Source organism: Squalius cephalus (assembly GCF_949319135.1).
Source record: "Squalius cephalus genome assembly, chromosome: 1".
Taxonomy (NCBI): Eukaryota; Metazoa; Chordata; class Actinopteri; order Cypriniformes; family Leuciscidae; genus Squalius; species Squalius cephalus.
The window spans coordinates 16683841-16710151 of NC_137122.1; the positions used below are offsets into that span (position 1 = coordinate 16683841).

Genomic DNA, 26311 nt, shown 5'->3' on the forward strand with positions numbered 1-26311 from the left:
CTCAAAGTTGAAAAACTGTCAATGCAAGTGAATGGGAGAAAATAATTATTTTCTGGTCCCGTTTGAATTGTGCCATGAATGTGAACATATGTTGTCTGTGAATTTTTTATATAACTTTTCGTGTAAAGAATGATACAATTTAGCGGGTAGAAGTTTGATACGGTTAGACTTTGTGTGAGAGCACTTTGTGGACTACAACTCTCAACGCGTTTGAAACGTCAACACCACTAGCACACGGACTAGCTCACGGATCCCGCTAAACATGGCTGTGTCTCTGGTGCACTTCACCGCCTTCTTTCAGGGAGAGGACAAAATCGTTGAGGTTGGTGAAAACCACGGGTAAGTCAACTTTATGGGGTGACGTCACATAGGCGACATGTAGTCTTTCTCGTTATGTCTTTTCCACAACTGCTAGCTGAAGAATCATACCATATACTGTCAAACTCGTAACATGAAGAGTTATATAAAAAATTCACAGACAACATATGTTCACATTCATGGCACAATTCAAACGGGACCAGAAAATAATTATTTTCTCCCATTCACTTGCATTGACGGTTTTTCAACTTTGAGGTCCAGCGGGGATTTACGGAAGGGGCGGGACTTACCAGCTCTATACAATCAAGATAGCCTATTTACTTTTTAATGATTAAATCCAGGACATGGTTAGTTAATGAAACATGGATTAAAATTAAGATACAATTAATACCAAACTAAATTCGCTTTAAAGAAGGGCTTTGTGCTTTCTGTTTGAGGTCTCTGTGAAAGTTTGAATGTCTTTTAGTGCCGCTCTCAGAGTCCGTAGGCTAATGGATAACTGTCACATAACATTGTTTTTTCCTCATAAATGCAAACACGAAAAATAAATGACAAAAGACAAACCATCAATTTTTGGAAAAAATGTATGGATTTATAGCGTTTTGGTAAAAAAAAAATGTATGGATAACCTTCTATTTCCTTTGTTTTTAATTCTCCTTTTTTGAGTTTGTCACGTACCTCCTTCGCCGGTGTTACCATCTCTGATAATAACAAGCAGTCTGCATAGACTCTGCTGCATAGGTGAGAAAATTTGACTATTTCAAAGTGTGCTTTGCAAAAAATTCCAAAAGCGATTTTTTTGGATGTGGTATAGTCAGATAACAATATTTAACAATGTATACATATATTTTTGATTTGATTGGTTCAACCGCCCGCCACCCGCCCGAATTTAATTAAAATATTATTTTTCATCATGTCATCCGCCCGATCCGCGGTTTTTCCGCGGAGTCCGCGGCTATAACCGCCAACCGCGCATCTCTAATGCAAAACACATGTTCCTATATGGTTTGTATGGATATAGTCACATACATGAATACATATATGGATAGTCACCATACGCATGTACCTGACTATATCTGTGAAATAAATAAAAAACATAAGAAAACATTTCATGTTTTTCCATACACGTACAGTATATGTGTGTGTACATTTGTATGGATTTAATCATCAAATAGGAACTTTTTAAGGACAAAACAGGTCATAGAAAAGTAGTTATGATTTTGACTAGTTACTAGATTGTTAATATTGTGTTACTCATTTGTTCTTGTGTAGTCATTCGTTAATGAAGGAACCGTATTCTAAAGTGTTACCAAATAATGTAAACCAAATGCAATACAGATATGTAACTATACCGTCATCACCATATACATTCACTCTTAACATGTTTTTTTTTTTTATGATCTGTATTGTTCTACACAAATAAATTTGACAATGAGTATGACTTAATGTAATTCTGATTTCAGAATGAGATCCCAGACTGTGCACTGTTTACCACTATAACTGTAGATAGTGATACAGACACTGCATCTGAGGGAGAGCAGGAGAACACAGACAGGGTTGATGTTCTGACTACAGCTGAGGCAGATTCTAGTGAGGAAGCACATGTAGCAGTTCCGGGTGACACACCTTGTACCAACAGCACTGTAGATGCAACAAACTTGCCAAAGCCCCTTACACAGCTTTTTGATGAGAAGCACAGTTTATTGTCACAAGATGAACTGCAAAATGAGCTAGATAAAATCATGCAAACCATCCCTACTTACTTTAATGAACTGAATTGTAAGCACCTCCAAGAAAGTACACTGGGTCAGTCCTCTTGTGAACAGTGGTTTGAGCAGAGACAGGGCAGAATCACCGCTAGCCACTTTAATGAAGTAATAAGAAGCAAGACAAGTCAAGCTAGCGTGACATCTAAAATCATGGGCTACACATCCAGCAGAAATGTACCAGCCTTAGCTTGGGGAAAGAATAATGAAAAACTAGCTAGAGAAGCATTTACTTCAAACCAGATGACTTGTCATGACAGCTTGATAGTGGAAGAAATAGGGTTAGTAGTAAATCCAAAGTTTCCTCATTTGGGAGCCAGCCCAGATGGAATAGTCCATTGCAAATGCTGCCCACGTGCAACACTTTAAATAAAATGCCCCTTAAAGTATGCAAATATGTCCATAACTGATGCTATCAAGAGCAAAGATTTCTGTCTGGGGAAAAACTTTGAGCTCAAACAGAACCATGCATACTATGCACAAGTTCAGGGTCAAATGGCAGTGTGTGAACTCAAAACATCTTTCTTTGTCATTTGGACAACAGAAGACTGCCACGTTCAGAAAGTAGAGTTCTCTGAAGAGTACTGGGCTCAGATCAGAACAAAACTGGACCTCTTCTACAGACAGCACATTCTCACAGAAATTTGCACACACAAACTGAGGAAACAATTTCTGATCGCAGAGACTTCCTGTTTGTGTAAAAGAAGGTCTAAAACATCAGTCACACAGTGCTCTGTCTGTCACAAGGTGTTTCACCTGAAATGTCTAGGCTTAAAAAGGCACCCTGGTGAGCAATGGTTTTGTTCAGTGTGTTCACCATAATCCAAATAAATGTGAAATCATACTCAGCCTTCCAAGTAATTTGTTAAAATTGTTATTTCAGTCATTTAATACATTCAATCAATTGCAGGACAACAAATATTCTCATTAAAAAAATGTTTAGTAATTGTTGATAGTTAGAAAAAAATAATAACTAAATACCAAACATAAATCCAATAGAACTCTATATACAACATATATACATAATTCTGTACACAATCATTCAATAACAAAATAAAAGGTTTTCAACCACTTTTCAGTGTCTCATGTTTTTTTGTTTGTTTTTTTACCGAATTAATGACATGTCCAAATTAGATAGTGCAGAACAAACCAAAATAATTGCAGTTGCCACTGTGCTTTTTAATTCGACCAATAGCTCTTTCCACATGAATCCTCAACCTTGACATTTGACGTGACACAGACACTTCTGTGTCCTGAAAGCTGTGTCTTTCCACGGGTTGAAGCTGGTATGAGTAGCTGGACTCCTTTCGCAGCAAAATATTCAGGGAAACTGAAGCCTCTGTCAGCCATGACAATGTCTCCCTCTTCCAAAAGATCAATTAAACCAGATGATTTTGTGATTGTTTTGTCACTGGCTCTCCCACCCCAAGACTTGGAAAGGAATGTGATTGACCCTGTTGGACTAATGCCAACCAGGAATTTGATGGTGTTGTGGGACTTAGAGTTGGAGTATGTCATTGTTCTTGCACTGAGTGATGTTGGTCGGTCAATAAAAATCTCGCTGCAGTCTATTAGTCTGGCTAACGTCAGACCAAGTCTCATTTGAGACTTGGTCTGGGAACCACGTGTTCATTTTCTCGTATTTGAGGCGTGGTTTACGAATGCCCAGAGCCGTTTATTGGGCGCTATGAATGTCTATCAAATGCGCCTGTATGTAGCTCATAGCCAATCGATTCAATTATACCAGATGACGTATGTAGAGTGACAGAAATTCGACGAGGAAAAAGACGATGGGTCAAAGATTTATTTGTACACGATGGCGTTTAGCGAATATTACCGTTTGTGCAAGATAAACATGAGGGTAGAAGGTAACGTCGAGTCTGATGCCATGTTGGATCCATAGATATAAACAAACTGCTTCGGGGTCGTCATCGTCTTGCTACTCCCTCCCCGTTCTGTGATTGGTTCCCTTTTTCAGGGGAAAATTTGGTCAATGGTGTCCAGACTGCCTAGCAGCGTGAATAAAATCGCGCTGCGAGCAAGGCAGTATGGGGAAACCCAGGCTAGCAGTCTATGATACACCTCACTGAATTGAATGGGGGGCTTTTGAACAGGGCAGGAAGATTCTTTTTAATCTCTTCCCTAGAAGGCCAATGAATTAGAGAGCTGAAACGCTGTGTCATCACGTTCAACCAGTCATGAAATATTGCAGAGATTGTTGCACAACTGCAATGAAACCTGAAGGCAAGATCTTTATGAGTGAGGCCAAGTCTCAGTTTCATTAAGACTAAGTAAAACTGGAGAGGTGTTGAAGGACTCTGTGTTCTCGGACTCCAAGCAGTGGTGAGATATGTCAAAAGGGCAAAAAACACTTTGGATGAGCGAAGGCCAGTGTAGAAGTGAATGACTTGATCATCGTTTAAATCCACATCAGATTTCAGTTGTTTCCTCTCACGGGTTAGAGTTTGTACCTTTGAATCTAGGCTTCTCACTTGCTCTTTGTAGGATGTGTTCTGTTTCTGAATATCTTCAATATCACTCATAGTGAGATCTGTTCCAACACACATATCATTGAAGGACTTAACTTGTGTTACATTTATGTCCATGTCCTGCACTTCCTCAGTAGGCTGAACTCCAAAGCTCATCTCAGAGACCTCTGATATCGGTCCATTTTTCTGGAGGTGTCAGGTCTGTGAGGAAGCTTTGATGGTATGTAATCTGGATTTAGAGGATCATCTGATGGCTTTCCTAAAGACACAAGTAGAAAAACATTATTGGGATAGGTTATATATTTTACACATCACTGGTTGAAGATAGATGACAAAGACCAAGAGCATTTTTAATGTAATCATCAATAAACTAGCTAGATATCAGTATGACCACTGCATACTGCGCTAACACTTTAAAAAGGGTCTTGTATTAGTAATATTTTAGGTAGCATGAACAAACAATTAACATTTTACAGCAAGTCTAATACATTTACAATTGTTCACAAGTTCATAATATACAGCTTGATAGTGGCCTATGGCAAAATCGGGTTAAAACTTTAAAATCACAATAATTAAAAACAGATTTGTAATAAAAGTATATTACTTTGATATTTAATATAAGATGATTTGACTGCTTTTATTGCTCTCTTCATTTGTAAGTTGCTTTGGATAAAAGCGTCTGCTAAATGATTAAATTGAATATGTTTAAATCAACCAGGTTAATGAGCAATGAAAAAAATAACCAGACTGTTATTGTTTAATGCATTAGTGCATGTTGGAATTAACATTAAACAAGCTTAATAAGTGATGCATAAGTAATGTTACACAATAAAACATTATTGTAAAGTGTTATACACTAACGTTAGTTGTCTAGCTATCCATTCAGCTGACAGCAATGTACGGCTACTTTGATAATCACAGCCCACAGAACATTTAGAAATGAAACGGAAATAAAAATCTGGCTATTTCACTGCAAACGTATCAAAATGATGCACCCTCTCATAAACTACCCAGTTGGGTTATAATAACCAGCTGCTGGTTTGCCAAACTGGAATAAACTGGATTGGTAATTTTGTCTTCTGTCCTAAGAGAAAACTTCTTGAGTTGAGTTAAGGTTTCTGCAAATCATGCTTAATAAGCTGGATGTCCTTCCTCTGTCGTTTATGCTTTCGTCTTCTTCTAGCACTCTTGCTCTTCTTCACTGTAGTCTTCGTCTATCTCATCTCTTTCAACACATTATCTTCATGCCCATGTATCCTCTTGATAATCTCTGTGGTTGATTACAAAACATTAAGTTTAAGAATTTATCTTTCAAAACTTTTGCTCATCTCATCCTGCTCTACAAAAAAGAGGAAGTCAAATGTATTTGTTTCTACATTAACTCCATTTTAAGTAATGCAGGATCTTTCCAAGCCACATTCAAGCAACTTTATATGGCATTAACTTAAAAGCAAGCAAATAATATTTCTTTGAAACAGGTAAACAGCAATATCCATATCCAAAACACGTTCATGAGTTGAAGAAAAATAATTCTGAAAGTGATTCCAACAATATCGCTTCTCTATTCCTATTTTCGTTGTGGTGTAAACTCTACTATCTTTAATATTTAGAACGATCTTAAGAACTATATATTTATCGTTATCTTAATAGTTATCATCCGTGGTGTGAACAGGCCTTAATACTGTTATTTCTCACAATATGACATGTATAAAACATCAGTAACACAAAAACAGACATTAATGACACTCATCTTCATCAACCAGTACAGATAAATAACAACAGCAGCATAATATGTATTGAGATTTATATTAGAGGCAGACATATCATAGAAGAAGACATGCTGATGTTTGTATGAGTATCTAAAGTTTTTTCTTACAATGTATTTAAAAATTTAATTCAGAATGTTTGATATCTGGCAAGAAAGCATTGCTGGTGAAAATCTAATATTATCAAGTGATCACTTTTGATCACATTAGTAAATTTTTCTTTATGATGATGAGTGATGTATCACCTGACCATCTTTGTTAGCTAATAGTGAACAGAGTTTATTGTTAGTTAATAGAAGCCACTAAGCAAAATTATGTTCAAAATACATCTTTTCAATGTCTTTGTCACAAAAGCGTACGGTCAACATTCCTTGTTCATCATCACGTCTATATCAGACGTGCAGAACACGTCAAAAAAAGACGTCATAAAAACTTTTATTCTGGCTCCTCAGTGGACGTCTCTTCAAAGTACGCTTTTGTGACAAAGACGTAGAAAAGATGTCTTTTGAACATCATCTTGCTTAGGGTAGTTACTAGAATGTTAATAGTGCATCACTCGTTTGTTGCAGTGTAGTTATTCATTAATGAAGTAACAGTATTCAAAAGTGTTACCATTCACAGTATATTCCAGTAGGCTACTTTCTCGAAAACAACAAATATTACCCAGAATTCATTGTTTTCTAGGGTATCTAGGGAGAATGGTATGTTACGGTCAGAATTTGGCCGTTTTTTTTAAAGCAAGGTTTTACAGTGTGCATATTTGCTGATGACCGCAACAATCCTCCATTCATTCCAGGTGAACAAAGAGCATCTTATGAAGAGTGTGAGAAATGTATAAACCATGTACATAAAACATGCACACTAATGCAATTACAAAATTACACTACTGAGTAGATGAACAATAAACATTTATTCTGTATTCATAGAACACACGTACAACAATAATGGTATATAACAGAAGTGGCTCAAGTACAAACTATACAAAAGCATTGTTTGTACAGGAAGTGAGAACATGAGCATGTGATGGATGATGCTGATAAACACACTCACCTCCAGTATATAAAAAAGATAAACCAGGGCTCCGCTTCACAGCGCAATATCCAGACGTTGATATTGATCTACTGAACTGGTTTGTGTCACAAAAATACAAAACTTTGTAATAATTATTTCTGATTAATTCAGTTTCAGTATTCGTTGAGGAACAATGGCGGTCTGGACTGTCTACCTGTCTCTCTGTCTTCTCATGGCTTTGAGTGCTTCAGGTAAGAGCATTATTCAACGTTTCACATCATAACTGTTATTTTAACATGAATTGTAGCACACCTGGGACTCTGTAATGACTAATCAGAAGAATGATCTAATACAGTATGTGCACTAAAGTAAACCTGAGTTTGTTTCTTTATTATGATAGCATTTAGACAATAAAACAACAACAATTATATCAGATAAATTTATTAATTCATATTAATGTATTGTATATTTTTATTGTTGACAATAAAAAAAAACATATACGCATGTTAAATCTGTAGTATATTTATTATTATTATTATTTATTAGTAGTAGTAGTAGTAGTAGTAGTAGTAGTAGTAGTAGTAGAATAGCAGTACCACTACTACTGCTGCTGCCATTAGCCTTTCTGTTTTAAAAATGTAATATTTCTTTCTTTTTAAGTGGAATCGTGGCCTGACTACAATAAACATTCTTTTGGAAGTAGAGATTCTTTTGGAAGTAGAGATTGTGGCGGTAAGGCTTCTCTTGTCTTCTACTTCTCTTGTCACAGTCCAAAAGTCCAAAAACCTTTGCATTTCTCTATCTTAACAAGTGTGTGTGATACCTGATGATCATGTTCTCCAGCATGCTTTAAAAATATTCTAAAGAGCATCTTGGAAGAAAGAAAATTTGACTGAAAAACAGGTTTGCATGATTAATGTAAACAAAAACTAAAAAATACTTATTTGATTAGTGCAAAATCTTAAATGTCTTTTCACATCATGATGTTTCTCTATTAAAATTAATGTTTAATCCTTTGTTTATTTAAGGTAGACTATGTAGCTTTTTTTGTTCAAAATATGCAATTTTAAGAAATGAGTCAATACATCATCAATCCTTCTTACAAAACATGATTCACTGATTCACTATGGTAAGCCTGTTATAAGTGTTTATATTTTAGACCTGTCGGAATGGTTTTCATGGGGAATTGCGTACATACATCACTCGCCCGTGCGTGTCTCGTCATATACGTAAATAGAGAAGAGTTGATGTGTGTGAGTGGCAGGGGTTAGCTTTCACATGAGCAAGAAAGGAAGAGATGGAGCATCAAAAACCCGTTTTAAACAAACACCGAACAGAGGAGAAAAGAGAACGAGACAGAACTCGTAATAAAACAAGAATCAACATCAGCTTTAGGAGATAGAGAGAACTGAGGGGTTTGAAATGTTGTAAAAGCGAAGTGGAGATGATGGTGTTTTTATTACTCAAAGGTGTTTTATTGAACAGATAGACTGTCTAACAGAGTTCACTGTAAAGCATCTATTGTGAAGCGTCGTCTTCATCTGCACTGTCACGCAAAGCCGAAGCACGACCACAACAATGTCGCATGCCTTTGTGTGTTTTAACCGGTAAAGGGACAAAAGTTACACACTGTACCTTAAAATTCTTAATTTAATTACATGAAAGGTCATTAATGGTAAAAATGAAATAAAAAATAATAACATACAAAACTTCCCTTTAACAGTGTGTCGGGCTGGATGGTCTGCCTATAGATGCAGATGCATCAGGTTTTTCAATCAGAATCAGACGTGGATGGATGCCGAGGTATGATACATTCATCTTCTAATATGACCTAACAATCATAAATGAATATTCTTGGTTAAATACAACTTAAGCTCTGTAAACATCTGTGACACCTGTCAATTATCACCGGAAAATAATTTCAACTTGTTCCTCAGTTTAAAAACAAAAAATGTTATCATGAGAGTAGTGTGTTAGGATCACTTAAAAACTAGATTAGTTATATCTAATCTATATATACAGTATAAGCAGAACCTTTTCTACAAAAGTAGTCCCGCCTCAAAAGGCAGAATTTAGACTTCACGGGTAAAATAATACATTTGAAGGCATGTCACAGATTTTGGAAAATAAATTTAAAATATATATATTTTTTTTTATAAATAGTGGTGTTTGCTCATGTCTCCGCCTCTACAGAAAAGCTGTTTGGTCTATGATGGGAACCTTGCTTCTGTGCACAGCCTTGGGGAGTACACTTTTATACAGCGCCTGGTTAGATCCGAAACTTACACCTCAACTCGTGCCTGGATCGGAGGCAATGATGCTGTTCAGGTATGCAATTCTTTTTTTGATCATACTTTTTGTGCTACTGGGCATTAACAGTTACATTTACATTAAAACAAATTTTCATTAAAACATTTTTCAAAATGCATGAAGATATTGTTTTTATAATTTTTTTTTTTTTTTTTTGGTCCTCCGAATAGTTAGTTTAGGGCATTGGCAACCATGAGATGGGCACCACTCACCATGATCATGGCATACAGGAGTGTTTGTATTGTGAAACTTGATGTGAAATCGATGGCTGATTTGATAATTGAGTAATTTAGCCCTGCCTTAAATATTTTTCACATGTTCTTTACTGATACCCTTTCTGTGAAATAATTTCTATTCATTTCTGTTTAGATTTCTGACATTTTTAAAGTGGAGATGGGGTTAGGGTTCATGAGGAATCATCTTTTAGATGAATAAAGATCAAATTAAGCCATGTAAGCTGTGGACATAAACACAACTCTGTTCACAGGAGGGAGATTGGCTCTGGAGTGATGGAACCCAAATGAACTTTCAAACATGGTCACCTGGAAATCCCAATAACGATCTTGAAAGTGAGCACTGCCTTGAGATGAACTATGACAGTAAGTAACTGATGTTAATGCTCATAAACTATCTAAATAAACATTAATTCTTTAATCATTCTTCATTAAAGGGTTAGTTCACCCAAAAATGAAAACTCTGTCAGTAATTACTCGCCCTCATGTTGTTCCAACCCCGTAAGACCTTTGTTCATCTTCGGAACACAAATTAAGCTATTTTTGATTAAATCTGAGAGTTGGATCACTCCTCCATAGGCTTCTAAGTGATTGAAACTTGCTGGCCCAGAAAAGTTATTAAAGAGATCGTTAATATAGTCCAAGTGACTACAGTGGCTCAATATTAAATTTATCAAACGACGAGAATACTTTTTGTGCGCAAAAATAAACAAAAATAACGACTTTATTCCACTATTCATTTCCTTCTCTCTGGGTGAACTATCCCTTTAATTTTTCATAATACACAAATGATAAAAATAACTATTTTGTTCTATCTTGCAACAGATGGCAACTGGAATGATGACGAATGTTCTGAAACGAAGCCGTTTGTGTGTGCACTGAACCAGCATAAGAAAAGATCAGTGTAGAAGAAACAAGCAACTTCGACTCATTTACTTCCCTTTAGAAATGTTCAGTGGAGGTAATAAATGTGTTTTAAAGACGGTTAATTGTGTTTGTTTGATTGTGTTTTGTGAATGATAAGTTTATGACTCAGTGACACCTGTTAAACACCATTTTATAATTTGGGTATCACCCTCTCTCTCTTTTCACACTAACACACATTAGAATAAGTAATTTGACATCCTAAAATGGCTACCAACAGTAAAATAAAACCCCAATACACATGGAGATTGCTAGAATAAATCCCACAAATGAATAAATAATTAAACAAATAAAATTATAATTTGAAAAAGTTAGTCACACTCACCAAATATATTAAAGCCACTCTTATTTTGTGTCTCACTACCAGGTTATATCCTGTATACCTTCAATAAATGTCAAGTATTTACTCCACTTTCTCCAAAACCAAGTAGTCTATATATATATATATATATATATATATATATATATATATATATATATATATATATATATATATATATATATATATATAAGGGTATATCATATGGTATATGATGGGACAGAGTTAATTACAAAGTCTGAGGATATTTATAGACTGACTAATACAGCAATGACTTTGCATCTTAAACATGAGATATAATTTGTCTTGTGTATATCTAATGGGCGATCTGTGGTCTCATTAATCTATAATTTTGTTCCCTGGCAAATCGTTTTGACTGAGGGCAAAGTGAAGTTTCATGACTTTATATATTTAGGCAATTTTGACTTGAGACTGACTTATGTGTTTGACTAAATCATTAGCTTTATTTGTTACCAGCTTCTTATACCTTTTAGGCTACTCATACTTTTATAACTATTATTGATCTTGATATTATTGATGACATTTAATAAAAATAGACAGGGTTGTGTCATTGTATGTATATTTTAAAATATATAAAATATTTTTTATATTTATTTTATTATAGCCTACATGTAGGCTAAATTATCTTAACTTAATGTAGGCCCAGATGTATAATAAAATAAAACATTTTGTTAAATGTCAGTTATAATGTTTCATATTTTTAAAATGAAAACAAAAAGAGGCAGGGTTGTGTATATTTCGTTTTGTTAATGTATACAGTGCAGATTATCAATGTACGCAGTGCCTTAACCACATTTGTGTAGCCCTTAATATGTTTAAGGTTTATTTTTGATTTTTGAAAAGAGGCAAAATAGTGTTATAACTTATTTCGTTTTATTGTTACCTATACTAACGAGATAACCAGAGTAACCAGAGCGAGTTGAGTGACGCGATCAAGAACGCTGCTGTTCATTTGCAGAATTACCGGACTTTTAATTGCTGGAAGTTTGCGCACTTGGTATTGAGAAACGCCATATACCGTAGACATCATAGATATCGTAGACATGCCCTATAGACCCCTACTTGTTGATTTGGGACAACCTTCGTCGCGCCGCTGTGACGCATTCACACTTTAAATGGAGGAGTTTCAGCGTCGAGTCTTCTGAGGTGAGGAGAGCATGTTCACAGTATTTCTCATTCATATTTACACAACCATCAAACACACTTTATACAGTTTGATTAAGCGACAGGCTCATTTATGTATTGTTTTCATCGATCACAGCGATACTTGTGCGTCTTTTCTGGCGTCTTCCTACTGAAATCAACATTTAGTGCAGCAGCAGCGAGTATGAGAATATGTTGAGTTCATTCAGACCTGAGAGATTTTGTGTTCATTTGTGTGATTGTCTCAATGTTTGAGTGAGAACTGTTACTGAATGTCAAGTCAAAAGTTAAAGTTTGAGATCTGTGAGGGAAATGGGACTCGACATCAAGTGTTGCTGCTGCCGTTTTATTTCTACACTGTTAGCCCTTGCTGTAAAAAAAGGCCAAATTCTGACAGTATAATACCATATTCCATTAAAACAGTAATATACCTTAGAAAACAAAACTAGCCTACAGGAATATACTGTGAATTAACAGCGCTCAAAGTCGACAATAAGAGGTTGTTTTCCCAATCACACCCTATACCCTCATTCACTATTCCCTAGTACATTAGTTCACTAATAAAGTCCACTTGAATGTAAAGAAGTGAGTGAATTGAGACACTGATGAACACCTGATAAGCAGAATTACTGAAGGAGAGATAAACAAGTACAGAAAAAAGAGAAACACAGAAACTACAACTGACTTCCAGTTACACTGAGTGTGAAACCAGTTTACAAACCAGTTTAACATTATTTCTTTCATACGTGTACAAAAGTTCTTGTTGAGAAGTAACAGAGATTTAGTTAATAATAAAATTTGTTGTCACCATGATGGAGATCGGTATTTGCTTTAGTTGGTCTCTTGTCCCATTTACTTCTTACCGTTCATCTCTCTCTGACTGCTGTAACAGTGAGTTTATGAAACACATTTGATATGGCAAGAAAAAGTCAAGAAGTAGTTGATCAGGTGTTTTTATTCTTTTGTGATGATGTCACAATCATCTTGGACTATCTGATTTTCAGATTTTTACTGTATATATTCATTGAAATTATGGGTATGTCATATTTAGCAAAAATTTGTGTATCTACGAAATTAAATCAATATTTCTGTAATCACGTTATCTGAAAAATATCAAGATCATATAGTGCATTCAATTTTATTTCACTCCTGCTTGGCTCAGACACACACTATCAACAATCAGCATATGAATCTCAACAATGGTGAAAAGTTTCATGTCGCAATGCATGCTGGGTTCCAGGATAATATAAATCTCCCAGCATGCACTGCTGCATGAATAATAAAAAAAAAGAAATATTGCCACCATTGTTGAGATTAATGTGCTAAATTGTGATATATCTGTGTTTCAAACACATAATGTAACTCTGTTTTTTTTTTTGGTTTATGCATGATGTGTTAAAAAGAGTCATAGTAATTTATTGCTGTAGTTTCACAGTAGTGCTAATGTAACACTTTTGATCGAGGATAAAACTCTGAATGAATAAGAATTAATTCCTTAGTGAATGAACAGGCAATATGATGATTTTGTCATCATAAGCATTACAGCCGCAATCATTCATAAACTGTGTGCGCACAAATGTGACTTGCAAAAACACAGCTCAAGCAGCAAAAGAAAAATGTATGTTTTAGCATCAGCAACCCAACTAAAGCAAGCACTGATCTCTATAATGGTAACTTCAAACAAACATTTTTAATAACAACTTCTGTATGACAGAAATAAAGTCATACTGGTTAATAATAAGTGTAATAATGTGTAATGGCTGGAAGTCAGTTGTAGTTATTGTGTTTCTCTATTTTCTGTTCTTGTGTTTCTCTTTCCTTCAGTGATTCTGCTTATTAACAGCAGGTGTTCATCACTAATGCTCAACAATCACTTACATATTCCCTTAATTATCTCACTGCAACACTGTCTCAATGTTACTTTTTACTCGTTGTAGTGTGGATTTCCCTGTGGGGTTGAAAGGGTTAACAGTGTAAGATAAAAAGACACACCCACAAAATGTATTTTAACAGTAATAAACTGTAAGTTATAAAACAGGTATATACTGGCAACACTGTTGCCAGTAGTGTACTGTAAAATGTATTTTTTTGGGTCACCATTGTGCTGAAGAGTAGAGCCTGTGCTTCAGTCCAGGAGAAGATCTACAGACATTGATGATACGCTGCATGTTGCTTTATTTAACAGGCGGTGACTGTGTAGTTGCTGGTTCAGTGGATATCTCTTTATGTACAATAGTTTTTTAGTGGTCTCAAATGAAAGAAGTTCACAGTAATACTTTGCTCACATTATTTAATTTTAGTTAATACATTTAAATGACAGTTGGTCAATTTAAGGCAGTTGCTTTCTGCAAGTGTAATTAGTTAATTTGAATTAGAATTTAGTGCATTTTTACAGAAACAAACTAGACTACAGTAAAGAACTGTACAATTAACAGTATTTTACTGGCAACAGTGTTGCCAGTATTTTACTGTAAAAAAACCCGGTAAGGTCTAACAGTGTACTCTTAACATCTTTTGGATTAAATTTGGTATTTCTTTACTTTGCATTGTTAAAATAGACTGGAAAAGATACCGCTAAATACTTTACATTGAGCCTATAGGGAGCCACGTGAGACAATTTAAACCTACACTGTTAATTATTTCACTGTAAATTTACAATAAATTGCAGGTTACCAGTTGCATGACTTTCACAGTAAGTTACTGTATCATTTTTACAGTAAATTATTGTGAAATGACAGCTGTTTACTGTGACTTCACAATAATTATGCCGTCATATTACCGTGATTTAGCAGTAAGCTGCTGTATAATTACTGCATTTTACTGTGCAATTACAGTTAGTCTATCGTATTACTGTAATTTAACAGTAAGCTGCTGTAGAATTACTGTATTTAACTGAATGTCTATACTGTGATTTAGCATAAATGATGGACCAAACAAAACTGATAAAAACAATGGTTTAACTTTTATTTTTTAAAAGAAAAAAACATTTTAATAACAGGAATAAACACTGGGTAACATGAATGAACACTGGGTAACATGAATGTCTGTCAATATGTGTGTGAATGTGTTTACTATGTGATAATGGTACTTTAAAAATACAATTTAATAACAGGAATAAACACTGGGTAACAGGAATGAACACTGGGTAACAGGAATGTGTGTCTATGTGTGTGCACTGTGCATGTGTTTACTATGTGATAATGGTACTTCACAACGTAGGAGCTGAAAAGAGAAAGAAGGAGAGAGAGAGAGAAGAGAGAGTGAGAGAGGGAAGAAAAGACAAATAGGTGGGAAAAGAGAGGGTTGAAGGTGTCTCGCTCCTTCCCTTGCAGCTGGCACCTGCATAGTATGGGTTCTGTCCACTATCTACAAAAGATAAGAAAGACAAAAAGTTTAAGTTACTCTGTGGTGGACTGGCTACCTGTAAGTAGTACTCGCATTGTAAAACTATAATAAAATGTCTTCAATTTAAGAAATTACAATTGTAAAACTCATGATAAATCAGATAAATCATGTGAATAGTACCATATCAATTAATATTAAATCAACAAACCAGAGGACTCTCTCCTGTTACTTTTGCTCAGTCCTGTTATTTTTCATATGAGTAACAGGACTGAAAGTAACATGATTGAGGTTAAGCAAAAATTACATGACATGCGTACATAGTAATGCAACCCAGTAAGCCAGTAATGTGATGTAAATTTACACTTAAAACTATTGTAAAGTACGTCTGTAAATTTGACGTTTTTATTCTAACCTATCAATAACCTATAACATTGAAAAGGCATGTTTAATTCAAATAAACGTAAGAACAATGAATTTTACACATTTTGCACTTGCAGTCTGTCTAAACTCGTAGAACAGATTAAAGGGATAGTTTACCCAAAAACCCACCCTCATTCCAAACACGTCAGCCCTTCGTTCATCTTTGGAACACAAATTAAGATATTTTCTGACTCCTCCATGGACAGCAATTTTATTACCACTTTCAAGGCCCGGAAAGGTAGTGAAGATTGTTAAAATAGTCCATGTGACTACAGTGGTTCAACCTTAATGTTATGAAGCGATGCAAAAATACTTAATAGTGTGGAACGCACAAAAAGTATTCTCGTCGCATCATAGCAATAAGTCAAGTCAAGTCAAGTCATCCTCATTTATATAGCGCTTTTAACAATGTAGATTGTCTCAAAGCAGCTTTACAGAGATAAATGTATAATTTAACGTAAGATTGTTTTGGCTTTATAGCGGTTCTTTAATAAAGTTATTTTCCAGCTAAAGTTAGTTTTGATTGATTCGCTTCCGTCGCAATGATCATTTGTTTTTAAATTAGGGGCCGCCAAGACAACACCATTCTCTCTACACAGACTTTAAACGCGAACCTGTGAGAAACGCTGATGGCGTTCACATGCGCATTAAGAACGGGTTCTATAGTTATGTGCGTTTGAATATACGTGCGCAGGTTTGGAATTCCCTACAAACCAAGCCTAAACAAATTACTGGTGTTTCCTTATAGTTTTGATTCAGAATTTTATTTTATTTGATCAATTCGGGGTAGATACGCAAATTGAGTTTTCCCGACGACGCTTTATCTGTAGAGTGGGAAAGGGATCCTCCATAGGGAGAGACTAGTTGGCATTTCAGCACTGCGTTGACATCGGGTCCAGACGAAGGTCCTTCATCAGATCTGGAAACGGCCTGGATCCGGCAGGCTGCGGGAAAACCTTGGGATAAACAAAGACACTAAAATTAGCATAGATGCCATTCTTCTCATGATGTAACAAGTACATCAGGATTTATGGGAAGTGTTCCTGGTTCCAGCTGATCTAATCTATGCAGCCTAATATTGAATTATAGAAGTCTATAATGTATTATGTGAACGCTATGTCAAAGAGATGTGTCTTTAATCTAGATTTGAACTGACAGAGTGTGTCTGCTTCCCGGACAATGGTAGGAAGGCTGTTCCAAAGTTTTGGTGCTAAATAGGAAAAGGATCTACCGCCAGCAGTTGATTTTGATATTCTAGGTATTATCAACTGGCCGGAATTTTGAGATCGCAATAGACGTGAAGGAGTATAATGCGTTAAGAGCTCGCTCAAGTACTGCGGAGCTAAACCATTTAGTGCTTTGTAAGTAATCAGCAATATTTTAAAATTGATGCGATGTTTAATAGGGAGCCAGTGCAGTTTTGACAGAACCGGGCTAATATGGTCATACTTTCTGGTTCTGGTAAGAACTCGAGCTGCTGCGTTTTGAACTAGCTGTAGTTTGTTTATTAAGCGTGCAGGGCAACCACCCAGTAGAGCATTACAATAATCTAGCCTTGATGTCATGAACGCATGAACTAATTGTTCCGCATTTGTCAATGAGAGCATATGACGTAATTTAGATATATTTTTAAGATGGAAAAATGCGGTTTTACAGATACTAGACACGTGACTTTCAAATGAAAGATTGGTATCAAAGAGCACACCCAGGTTCCTAACCGACGACGAAGACTTAACAGAGCAGCCATCAAGTGTTAGACAGTATTCTAGGTTATTACGTGAGGAAGTTTTTTGTCCAATAATTAGAATCTCTGTTTTTTCAGAATTTAGAAGTAGGAAATTACGAGTCATCCATTTTTTTATATCAGCTATGCATTCTGTTAATTTAGTGAATTGGTAAGTTTCGTTAGGTTTTGAAGAAATATAGAGCTGAGTATCGTCGGCATAACAGTGGAAGCTAATTCCATGTTTCCTAATGATATCTCCTAATGGTAGCATGTACAGAGTGAACAGCAGCGGTCCTAGTACTGAGCCTTGTGGTACGCCATACTGAACTTGTGATTGATAAGACATCTCTTCATTTACTGCTACAAACTGATAACGGTCAGATAAGTATGATTTAAACCATGCTAGTGCAATTCCACTAATGCCAACATAGTTTTCTAGTCTATTTAAAAGAATGTTGTGGTCAATGGTGTCAAATGCAGCACTAAGATCGAGTAACACTAATAGAGAGATACAACCACGATCGGATGATAAGAGCAAATCATTTGTGACTCTAACGAGAGCTGTCTCGGTACTATGGTACGGTCTAAATCCTGACTGGAAATCCTCGCAGATATCATTTCTTTCAAGAAAGGAACACAGTTGTGAGGATACTGCCTTTTCTAATATCTTTGACAGAAAAGGTAGATTTGAGATCGGCCTGTAATTGACTAATTCTGTAGGATCAAGTTGCGTTTTTTTAACAAGTACAGTTAAGAAGGGGTATTCACAAACTCCAAGGAAGTTTATGTCCTGGCCACGGACATCAAACTTTCTTAGTTTATTAATTAAAACTACTAAAGTAGTCTATATATCGAGCTTTGTAGCTTATAATTGGATCTTTTAAGTTTCATTGACTTATAAGGTGGATTTTTCAAACACAGAGACAGTGGGATTAAAAAGGTTTCAGTTCCCAGTCATCACCTTCAGTGGGTCACTGCTGTTGCAGTACTGAGCAAAACTAAAGTTAGCTCAGTTTTAACAAGGTGACATTACTTGGATTCAGTTAAACAGCAACCATTTAAATAACTTAACAGCAACTGAAAAACATTTACATCACAAACACACAGTCAAGAATAGTCCTGCAACAAAGTAAGTTAGATGTGTGTGATTTACCCAATTTACATCATTTACACGTACTGTTTGCAGAGGATGGAGTAAGAGCCTGTTGCCAGTCCATCTCCCTGTGGCTGTTTCTGCTTGTACTCTTCCTCCTAGAATTATTACCCGTTCACAGACAAAATGGCTCCTAATATCGCCAGATGTCGACCTGTTTTACTTTAGAATAGCACAGCTTACGAAGCTCCACTAATTCAGTGATAAACACATTTATTTTCCTATATCTTTTTTATAAAAAACCGGTGGTAGAAAAATGCTGTGGGAAAAGAGAGAACGCTGTTAGAGTAACGAACGTTAACTAAGAAAAGCATTAAGCAAAGCTAAAGTTCAATTTTGATGGTGTAGCTAACGTGAAGTCTCACAGTTAACTTTATACGGTACACATACTAACTTACACTTTTTAACACAACCAACGTCTGTTCATTCAAATTTGCGCGCTCAAACCTAGATGCGAGTCTGCTCCAGCTAAGTTACAAAAACATGAAACATAACCTACAACTAACGCTAATTTGGTTCATACTTTTAAATAACATGCAATTTCATATTAAAAACAAACAGTCATCAAATTGACAAAGTTTGAAATTTAAACACTTACCGCTGAATCCGTCGAATGAGACCACGGAGGATTATCAGGGAGCTCAGATGACGCAGTTGCAGCGCGGAAAAGACGGAATTCACAGTAGTTTCTTGTAAAAGCCCCGCGCCTGCATTATTTTCACAGTAAAAGTCTAAATACGGTATTATATTGTGAAATATCACAGTTAAAGGAGAACTCCGGTCAATTTTAACATTGAGCTAATTTTTTTGTCAATTTGGAGTGCTGTCAATACAGAGAACAACGACAAAAATCGGTGTTGCCTACACCGTGTTATCCTCTTTTTTTAAATTTGCACCCTGTTGACTTCAGTGGGGCAATATTTAAACCTGCTTTTAGCCTCTTTACATCCTTGATGTGTCATTACAAGTGCACAGGTCATGTGAGTGATTCCTTCAGAATGAACACGAGTGAATTTGACTGCAGTAGATGTGAAAGATATGGATAAAAATTATGTTATTTAAGACAGCGCAAATACCTGTGTTTACATCCTGTTTTCGGTTGAAGTCCAAAGTAGTCGATTGCCGAGTTCACGCGCATAGGTTTAGTTACCTATGATCACGCGCGTGAACTCGACAATCAGCTTCTTTTCAATACTATTTCATCACCCAAAACACTCCCACTCTCTGCTGTATATTCATAACCAATTATTTCAAAACCAACAACCAAGCCACATAAACAATGCCATTGGCACTAGTCTACATTGTAGACATGTCTCTTAATGCACATGAATTTTCACCTTTTTGCACAATCTTGAAAAAAGTACTATTGTTGAAATTCTCAGATCAAGCAAACTTCAACGCACCCTTATCCACAACCTGCTAACGTTAGTGAACCGCACCCGAGCAAGCACTTTGCAGTTCCCCTGGAAATGCATTTTTCTAGTTTGATTTTGCGATGTAACTTGTTGTTGTGCAGTTTGCTCGCTCTCTCTCTCTCTCTCTCTCTCTCTCTCTCTCTCTCTCTCTCTCTCCTTCTGTGCAGGCTTGATTTGGCTCAGCTGCACGGCAGATCACGTTGATGAGCAGGAGTGTTGATAAGCTGAGAAAGACGGCAATGCAGGAGAGCTTCTTGGGCGCGCGTCGTAGAGCTCTGTTGTCGTTCTGTCCCTCATCTCCTGCCCCAGACATTTAGTTTATTGTTGGAGTGTGGTTCGTTCAGTGAGATTTCCATGTGTGGGGTTGTCACCGTCGAATTATGAGGACATCTGTCTTGTTATTATGTATCATGAGTTTCTCTTTTGTATTATATTTTATTTATATTTTCTTGTTTATTTAAGCTGTTACTGATTCATGTCATTAAGTTGTTGTTTAATTAGTTTCTTTTGGAAGCCATAGGGAGGAGGTTGCCATTTTTGTTTTCTTGAGTAATTTTCTCCTGGTTATTGTCAGTTAGGGAGCAAGGGAAGACGTTTGTACTTTCTTTGGTTTTTTTTTTTTTGTTAGGTAAGTTACATTTAGTTCCTTTTAGTTATTTTGGCTTGAACCCCTCCTGAAGATTCACGCTTCCTGTTATTCATTCCTATGTTAATAAAAACTTACTTTTGTGTCACAAAAATACAAAACTTTTGTAAGGCTTCTCGTCTTCTACTTCTCTTGTCAGTGTGTATACAGTCCAAAAACCTTTGCATTTCTCTATCTTAACAAGTGTGTGTAATACCTGATGATCATGTTCTCCAGCATGCTTTAAAAATATTCTAAAGAGCATCTTGGAAGCAAGAAAATTTGACTGAAAAACATTTCGTTTTGTAGTATTTGTATGTGAGCTGGGACAGGAGAAGGGATAGATGTATCAATTCAATTGATGCTTTGTTTGTCATTGGCTTTCCTAAACCTAGACGGGGAGGTCGTGACAAAACACTCAGAATAAAGTGAGATGATCTGCTGATGATCCTGAATGGCTTGTTGAATGAGTGTTGATAGTCTGAGGCTCATCAATATTAACAGATCTGCTGAAAACACTCTTTATTTCATGATAATAGTTCCTGTTTTCACCTCATTTATTATGCTGATGTCTTCAGATCTCCTGTAAATTGACACTTAAAGCTCATTTTATTGGTGTCAACAGACTGAGGGAATTTGTTTGGAGACAAATCTGTAGATTTACTTCTGTTTATGCTTATAACTGTTTTTCTTATCATTGTTTATACATGGAAGATTTTACACTATTTATATTCTGTTATCCACGAGCATAAAAACAAACTCAGTAACTGATATATTTTTGATTTGGCTAGATCAGCTCCTCAAACTGTGAAGCTCCTCCCACTGTAATTCATCATCAGTGAAGCTCCTCCCACTGTAATTCATCATCAGTGAAGCTCCTCCCACTGCAATTCTCCAATAAATGCTGGAATATTCCCATCAGCTACAAGTGAAGACGAGCATCAGAGCATCAGGAAGAGCTGAAATCTGCAAAGACTGAGTCTATTAAAGAGGACGGTGAGAACATGAGTGATCCAGAACCCTGCAGAATGAAACACACTGAAGATCCTGAAGAACAAAGAGGTTGGTGTTTATTCTTAATTCATTCATGATGCTGAAGAACATTCATGTTAGAAACATTCAAGCACTTCATCACTTTTAGATAAACAGTTCAACTATGAAATGGTATAAATGGTTTCATTTTTGGTTTTCAAAAATGGTCTTTAAAGCGAAGCTTGAGAAATGTTCATATTGATTGTCAACATCAGGTCAAACTAAATATTATTATACCTCTTTTATTTTACATTTATATCTGGTTCATATTTTTCACAGCCATTTTACCAAAATGTTTGACATTTCTCTCTCTCTCTCATATATATATATATATATATATATATATATATAGAGAGAGAGAGAGAGAGAGAGAGAGAGAGAGAGAGAGAGAGAGAGAGAGAGAGAGAGAGAGAGAGCAATTCCAGCTTTATGGACGTGACATTTGCAGTCAAAACGTAAAATATAAATTCTCAGAAAATGTATTTAATACCAATATATTTAAATGTCTGTTTATATGTCCATACTCCCTTAATGGTACAATATGTAATTTTTTTACTTTAAAAATAGCAAAAATCACTATATCTTTGTTATATATTTTTTTTAGTTGTGTGCTTACATTATCCTGACTGTTTCCAACAACTTTCAAACCAGGAGAAATTTGTAATTTTATTCGAAGACACGTACCGTTTCTTTATTTCCGTTTTGTCGCCATCAATGGCGTCATATCCGCGTTCTCCCTGGTTTCCGCTCGTGCTGCCATGGCAACCAGAGCTATGAACCAGAGCCGTCTGATAGTAACCATGGCGACAGACGTGGACAACTGTGTAGTTCGCAATGTCTATCTGCACGCTGTTGTTGTTTCGTTCAAACATTATGGACCATGGCAAGCAGACTTTGGATAAAAAAGATGCCTAGAGCTCCACGTCCGAGACTTCGACCACTCCTACATGTACTTTATTAAACAGGTGTGCACATTTACATAAAACTAATCAATGTTATATAGTTCAACAATGATAAAATGTTAGAATATGATCTGTATGTTATTCTAATGTTGATCTAGTTTACTGCTAGTCTCATACAGACAAACTAACACATAAATTTAAACACATTCAAATGCAGTTTATTGTGATAGTGTAATGTTAGACCAAGTGAAACAGTGCTGCGTTACCTCAAAAGTTTAATTTGTCTAATAAACTGACCTGTGAGTTGTAATTCTGCACTTGCGTGTAGTTCAGTAGAATGAAATGTCCATATTTATATAAGGCCTGTGTCTATATAGAACAGTCTGGAAAGCGGTATGCAAAACGCAATCGTGTCACAATGATTGCATCACGAAAGGTGCGTCTCATATTTCTCTCTCTCTCTCTCTCTCTCTCTCTGAGACTGTAATATGTCAACGTTATGGTATTGATTTCTAAAATGTTCTGATGTACAGTAATAGATCAATTTAATATATGTGCAGGATTTTTTAACAGTAACAACATGTTGAACATGTTGAAAGACCGGGGTGGGTTTAAATAAGTTTGACATCTTCCCACTCCATTTCAAGCAATAGATTGATTTATGTTGTAAAGTTGCTGAATTTATCTTTTCGTATCGATTTAATCAGAATGCTTCTTGATTGCCTTTTGTTATGTGTCATTATATTGCTTGAAATAAATTCATTCATTCATTCATTCAACAAATATGCGCTGGTGCATGATTTAATATGAAGCGTCCGTAACGGTCACGTCCTTAACGCATAATTAGGTTATTTAGAGCAAATAAGTGAGATGAATTGTCAATCATAACTAGAATGGACATATTTTGGCTTTGTACATAAAGTTTCAAATTAATTGTAATAATAATTATTATACAATATAAACTTATTCTTTAAATCGTTACGGACGTGACTTCCTAAATATAGCGTTTATAAATTTAAAGGGCAATGCAGTTATAACAAAGTGGGTGTATTTATATCTCAGTCATGATCCATCTTTCTGCAAAATGCTTACTGTCAACATAAAGTATTAAAAAAGGAGTCTTTGATCCCTCTTTTTAAAGCATGAAATATGTTTGTTTGAAAAAGCAATTAGTATCTGTGCACACACCTTATCTGAGGGGAATAAACACAGAAATGTCCTTAAAATTTACATGACAGCACATCAATACAATAAAATACAGAACCAAATGGACAACTTAGAAAGGGTTTTGATATTTTGATAATAACTTTATTTTTTCATGGCAAGGTTGACATTTGCATGGAATCGCCCTATATATATATATATATATATATATATATATATATAGAGAGAGAGAGAGAGAGAGAGAGAGAGAGAGAGAGAGAGAGAGAGAGAGAGTGAGAGAGTGAGTGTTTTTGGTACCTCTAGGGGGGGTCGGGCATGCCGGGAAAAAGAAAATTTTAAAATACAAAAAAAAAATTTGTACATTTTAAAGATAAATTCATTAATCTGGTGCACTTTGAGTCACCCAAATCCACTGTTACAAATAAACAATACACCCGCAAATCGCCCATATTCTTTTATATTAACAGTAGAACTCCCAAGGTGGTCATTTTGACCGTTTTTAAATTTTACAGTGGAATATCTTTGTTAAAATAAAATAAATGTGGCTGTAGGACTCTGACTTTTCCTAAATATGTGTATATTTTATTCTGACACTGTTACTTTATTAAAATCACAAAACAGTTCTGACTATAGAATGGCCATGGAGGCCATGAACTTCGCTCCGACCACATGGAATCAAAAGCTATCCAACTGGAGGAACTGCAAACAAAATAAAACCAAGGAGACATGTGCCAGATGTCACGTGTGTGCCAGATGTCACCAAAGTGGTGTGTGGAAGCTGCACACGAAAGGCGGTGTGCGTAAGCGTCAATCATGCGGGGTGTTTGCGCTGTTCAAATGGGTAGTTAACCTGATTTTGTGTGTTAATATTTTTTGTTCACTGAAACTAATCGTTCTAAAGCAGTTTGTTTTCTTGTTTAGCTAATGTTCATGTTTTTTCTTAGCCTGTTTGTCCGTTACTCACATAGAGGCAGCATCTGTCGGGGGAATCTTTCTTTTGTGCTTTTTTTAAGGGCTATGACGACAGGAATTAAAAGCTTCATTGGAAGAGAGAAGGTTAACATGTACAATAGATATGACATGACAAAAATGACATTCAGTACGGCCACATAAATGTAACACCTGCAACACCTGCTTGCAATAGGTAGTCTATTTTTTGTGGACCACTGGGTTCGTCTAGGGAGCCTGAGAAAATCGTAGTTTAATGATATGTGCAGATTAAATGAATCAGGACTTCTTTTGATATCAGCCGACTATTTACTTTTTGAAATGTAAAGATAATAATGAAATAAATTTGTTGTAAACACTCGATAAGAACAATTACAAGAAAAATAACATCAATAAAATGAACAATATACCGGTATGAAAAATATACAAAAGTTAGATCTCACAAAACCCTATAGGTGCACCTTTATAAATAAACACACACTTATATGTATGTCAAATAAATTTCGTTCACATTCATCCAATAGTTTGGTATGAATATAAAACTCAATCAATCAAAAATGAAATAAAAAAATAAAAAAAAATAAAAATCAATGAAATTCAAGCTGAACAGTTCTCAATTTTTTTCAGTCAGGGTTAGTTTTTGTTTTCCTCAAAAAAAAAATGAAGGAAAATGATTGTTTTAGGAAAATAAAACAAAAGTCCAGTCCTTTGAACCTGATCCAGGAAAATTTGAATCACTGTCTCAAGTGATAGGAAAAATATTGAAGAGAAAAAAAATGTGCGTGAAGATCCCACCTCAAAGTTGAAGAAATAGAGTTCACAAATCGGGGGTTTAGGCCTACTCAATCAGATAGTCTAGTGTCCAGATCCATGGGGGCTCGCCATCAAAGGAAATTTCCAGGAATTATCTCCACAGGAACAAAAACCTGACCTGTATTTTAAGTCAAAATGATAACAAAATTACTTAAAACTTCTATCTTATTTCAGAGGGAAATAATTTTAAGACAGTGGTAAGCTGCAGTGTCATCACATTACAGCAATAACCAAAATAAAATTACAAATGACAACCACATAAAGAAAGTTTAGATAAAACTCATTAAACCATATATACACTTTATCATAAACTCAAGACTTCACTTAAAACACATGCTTTCTAGAACTTCGTCACACAATTCGATGTAACTCATTTACCGATCGTTATTAAACCAGCATTTATCTCACTTCAACCATAAACATACAAAAAAACATTAACACTCACCAAATCCTTGTTTACTGATGTCT

General features: G+C 35.6%; 1 protein-coding gene across 2 annotated transcripts; it reads left to right on the forward strand.

Annotated features, from left to right (window-relative positions):
- The first annotated feature begins 7426 nt into the window (after window positions 1-7426).
- LOC307172619 (galactose-specific lectin nattectin-like) lies at window positions 7427-10877 on the forward strand. Of its 2 annotated transcripts, XM_079895151.1 has the most exons (6): window positions 7427-7601; window positions 8011-8082; window positions 9074-9153; window positions 9544-9678; window positions 10148-10259; window positions 10719-10877. In XM_079895151.1, the coding sequence occupies exons 1-6, from the start codon at window positions 7544-7546 to the stop codon at window positions 10799-10801; spliced, it is 540 nt and encodes a 179-aa protein (XP_079751277.1). In that variant the 5' UTR covers window positions 7427-7543; the 3' UTR covers window positions 10802-10877. The 2 variants fall into 2 exon arrangements, with proteins under 2 accessions (XP_079751277.1, XP_079751278.1); XM_079895152.1 differs by lacking the exon at window positions 8011-8082 and having other exon boundaries at window positions 7464-7601.
- The last annotated feature ends 15434 nt before the right edge of the window (window positions 10878-26311 follow it).

Excerpts from the sequence above, each read along its gene's own strand:
- LOC307172619 (XM_079895151.1), top strand. The coding sequence starts at position 7,544 with ATGGCGGTCTGGACTGTCTACCTGTCTCTCTGTCTTCTCATGGCTTTG. Across the intron at positions 8,083-9,073 it reads TGGAAGTAGAGATTGTGGCG|TGTGTCGGGCTGGATGGTCT; the intron begins GTAAGGCTTCTC and ends TCCCTTTAACAG. Across the intron at positions 10,260-10,718 it reads CCTTGAGATGAACTATGACA|ATGGCAACTGGAATGATGAC; the intron begins GTAAGTAACTGA and ends ATCTTGCAACAG.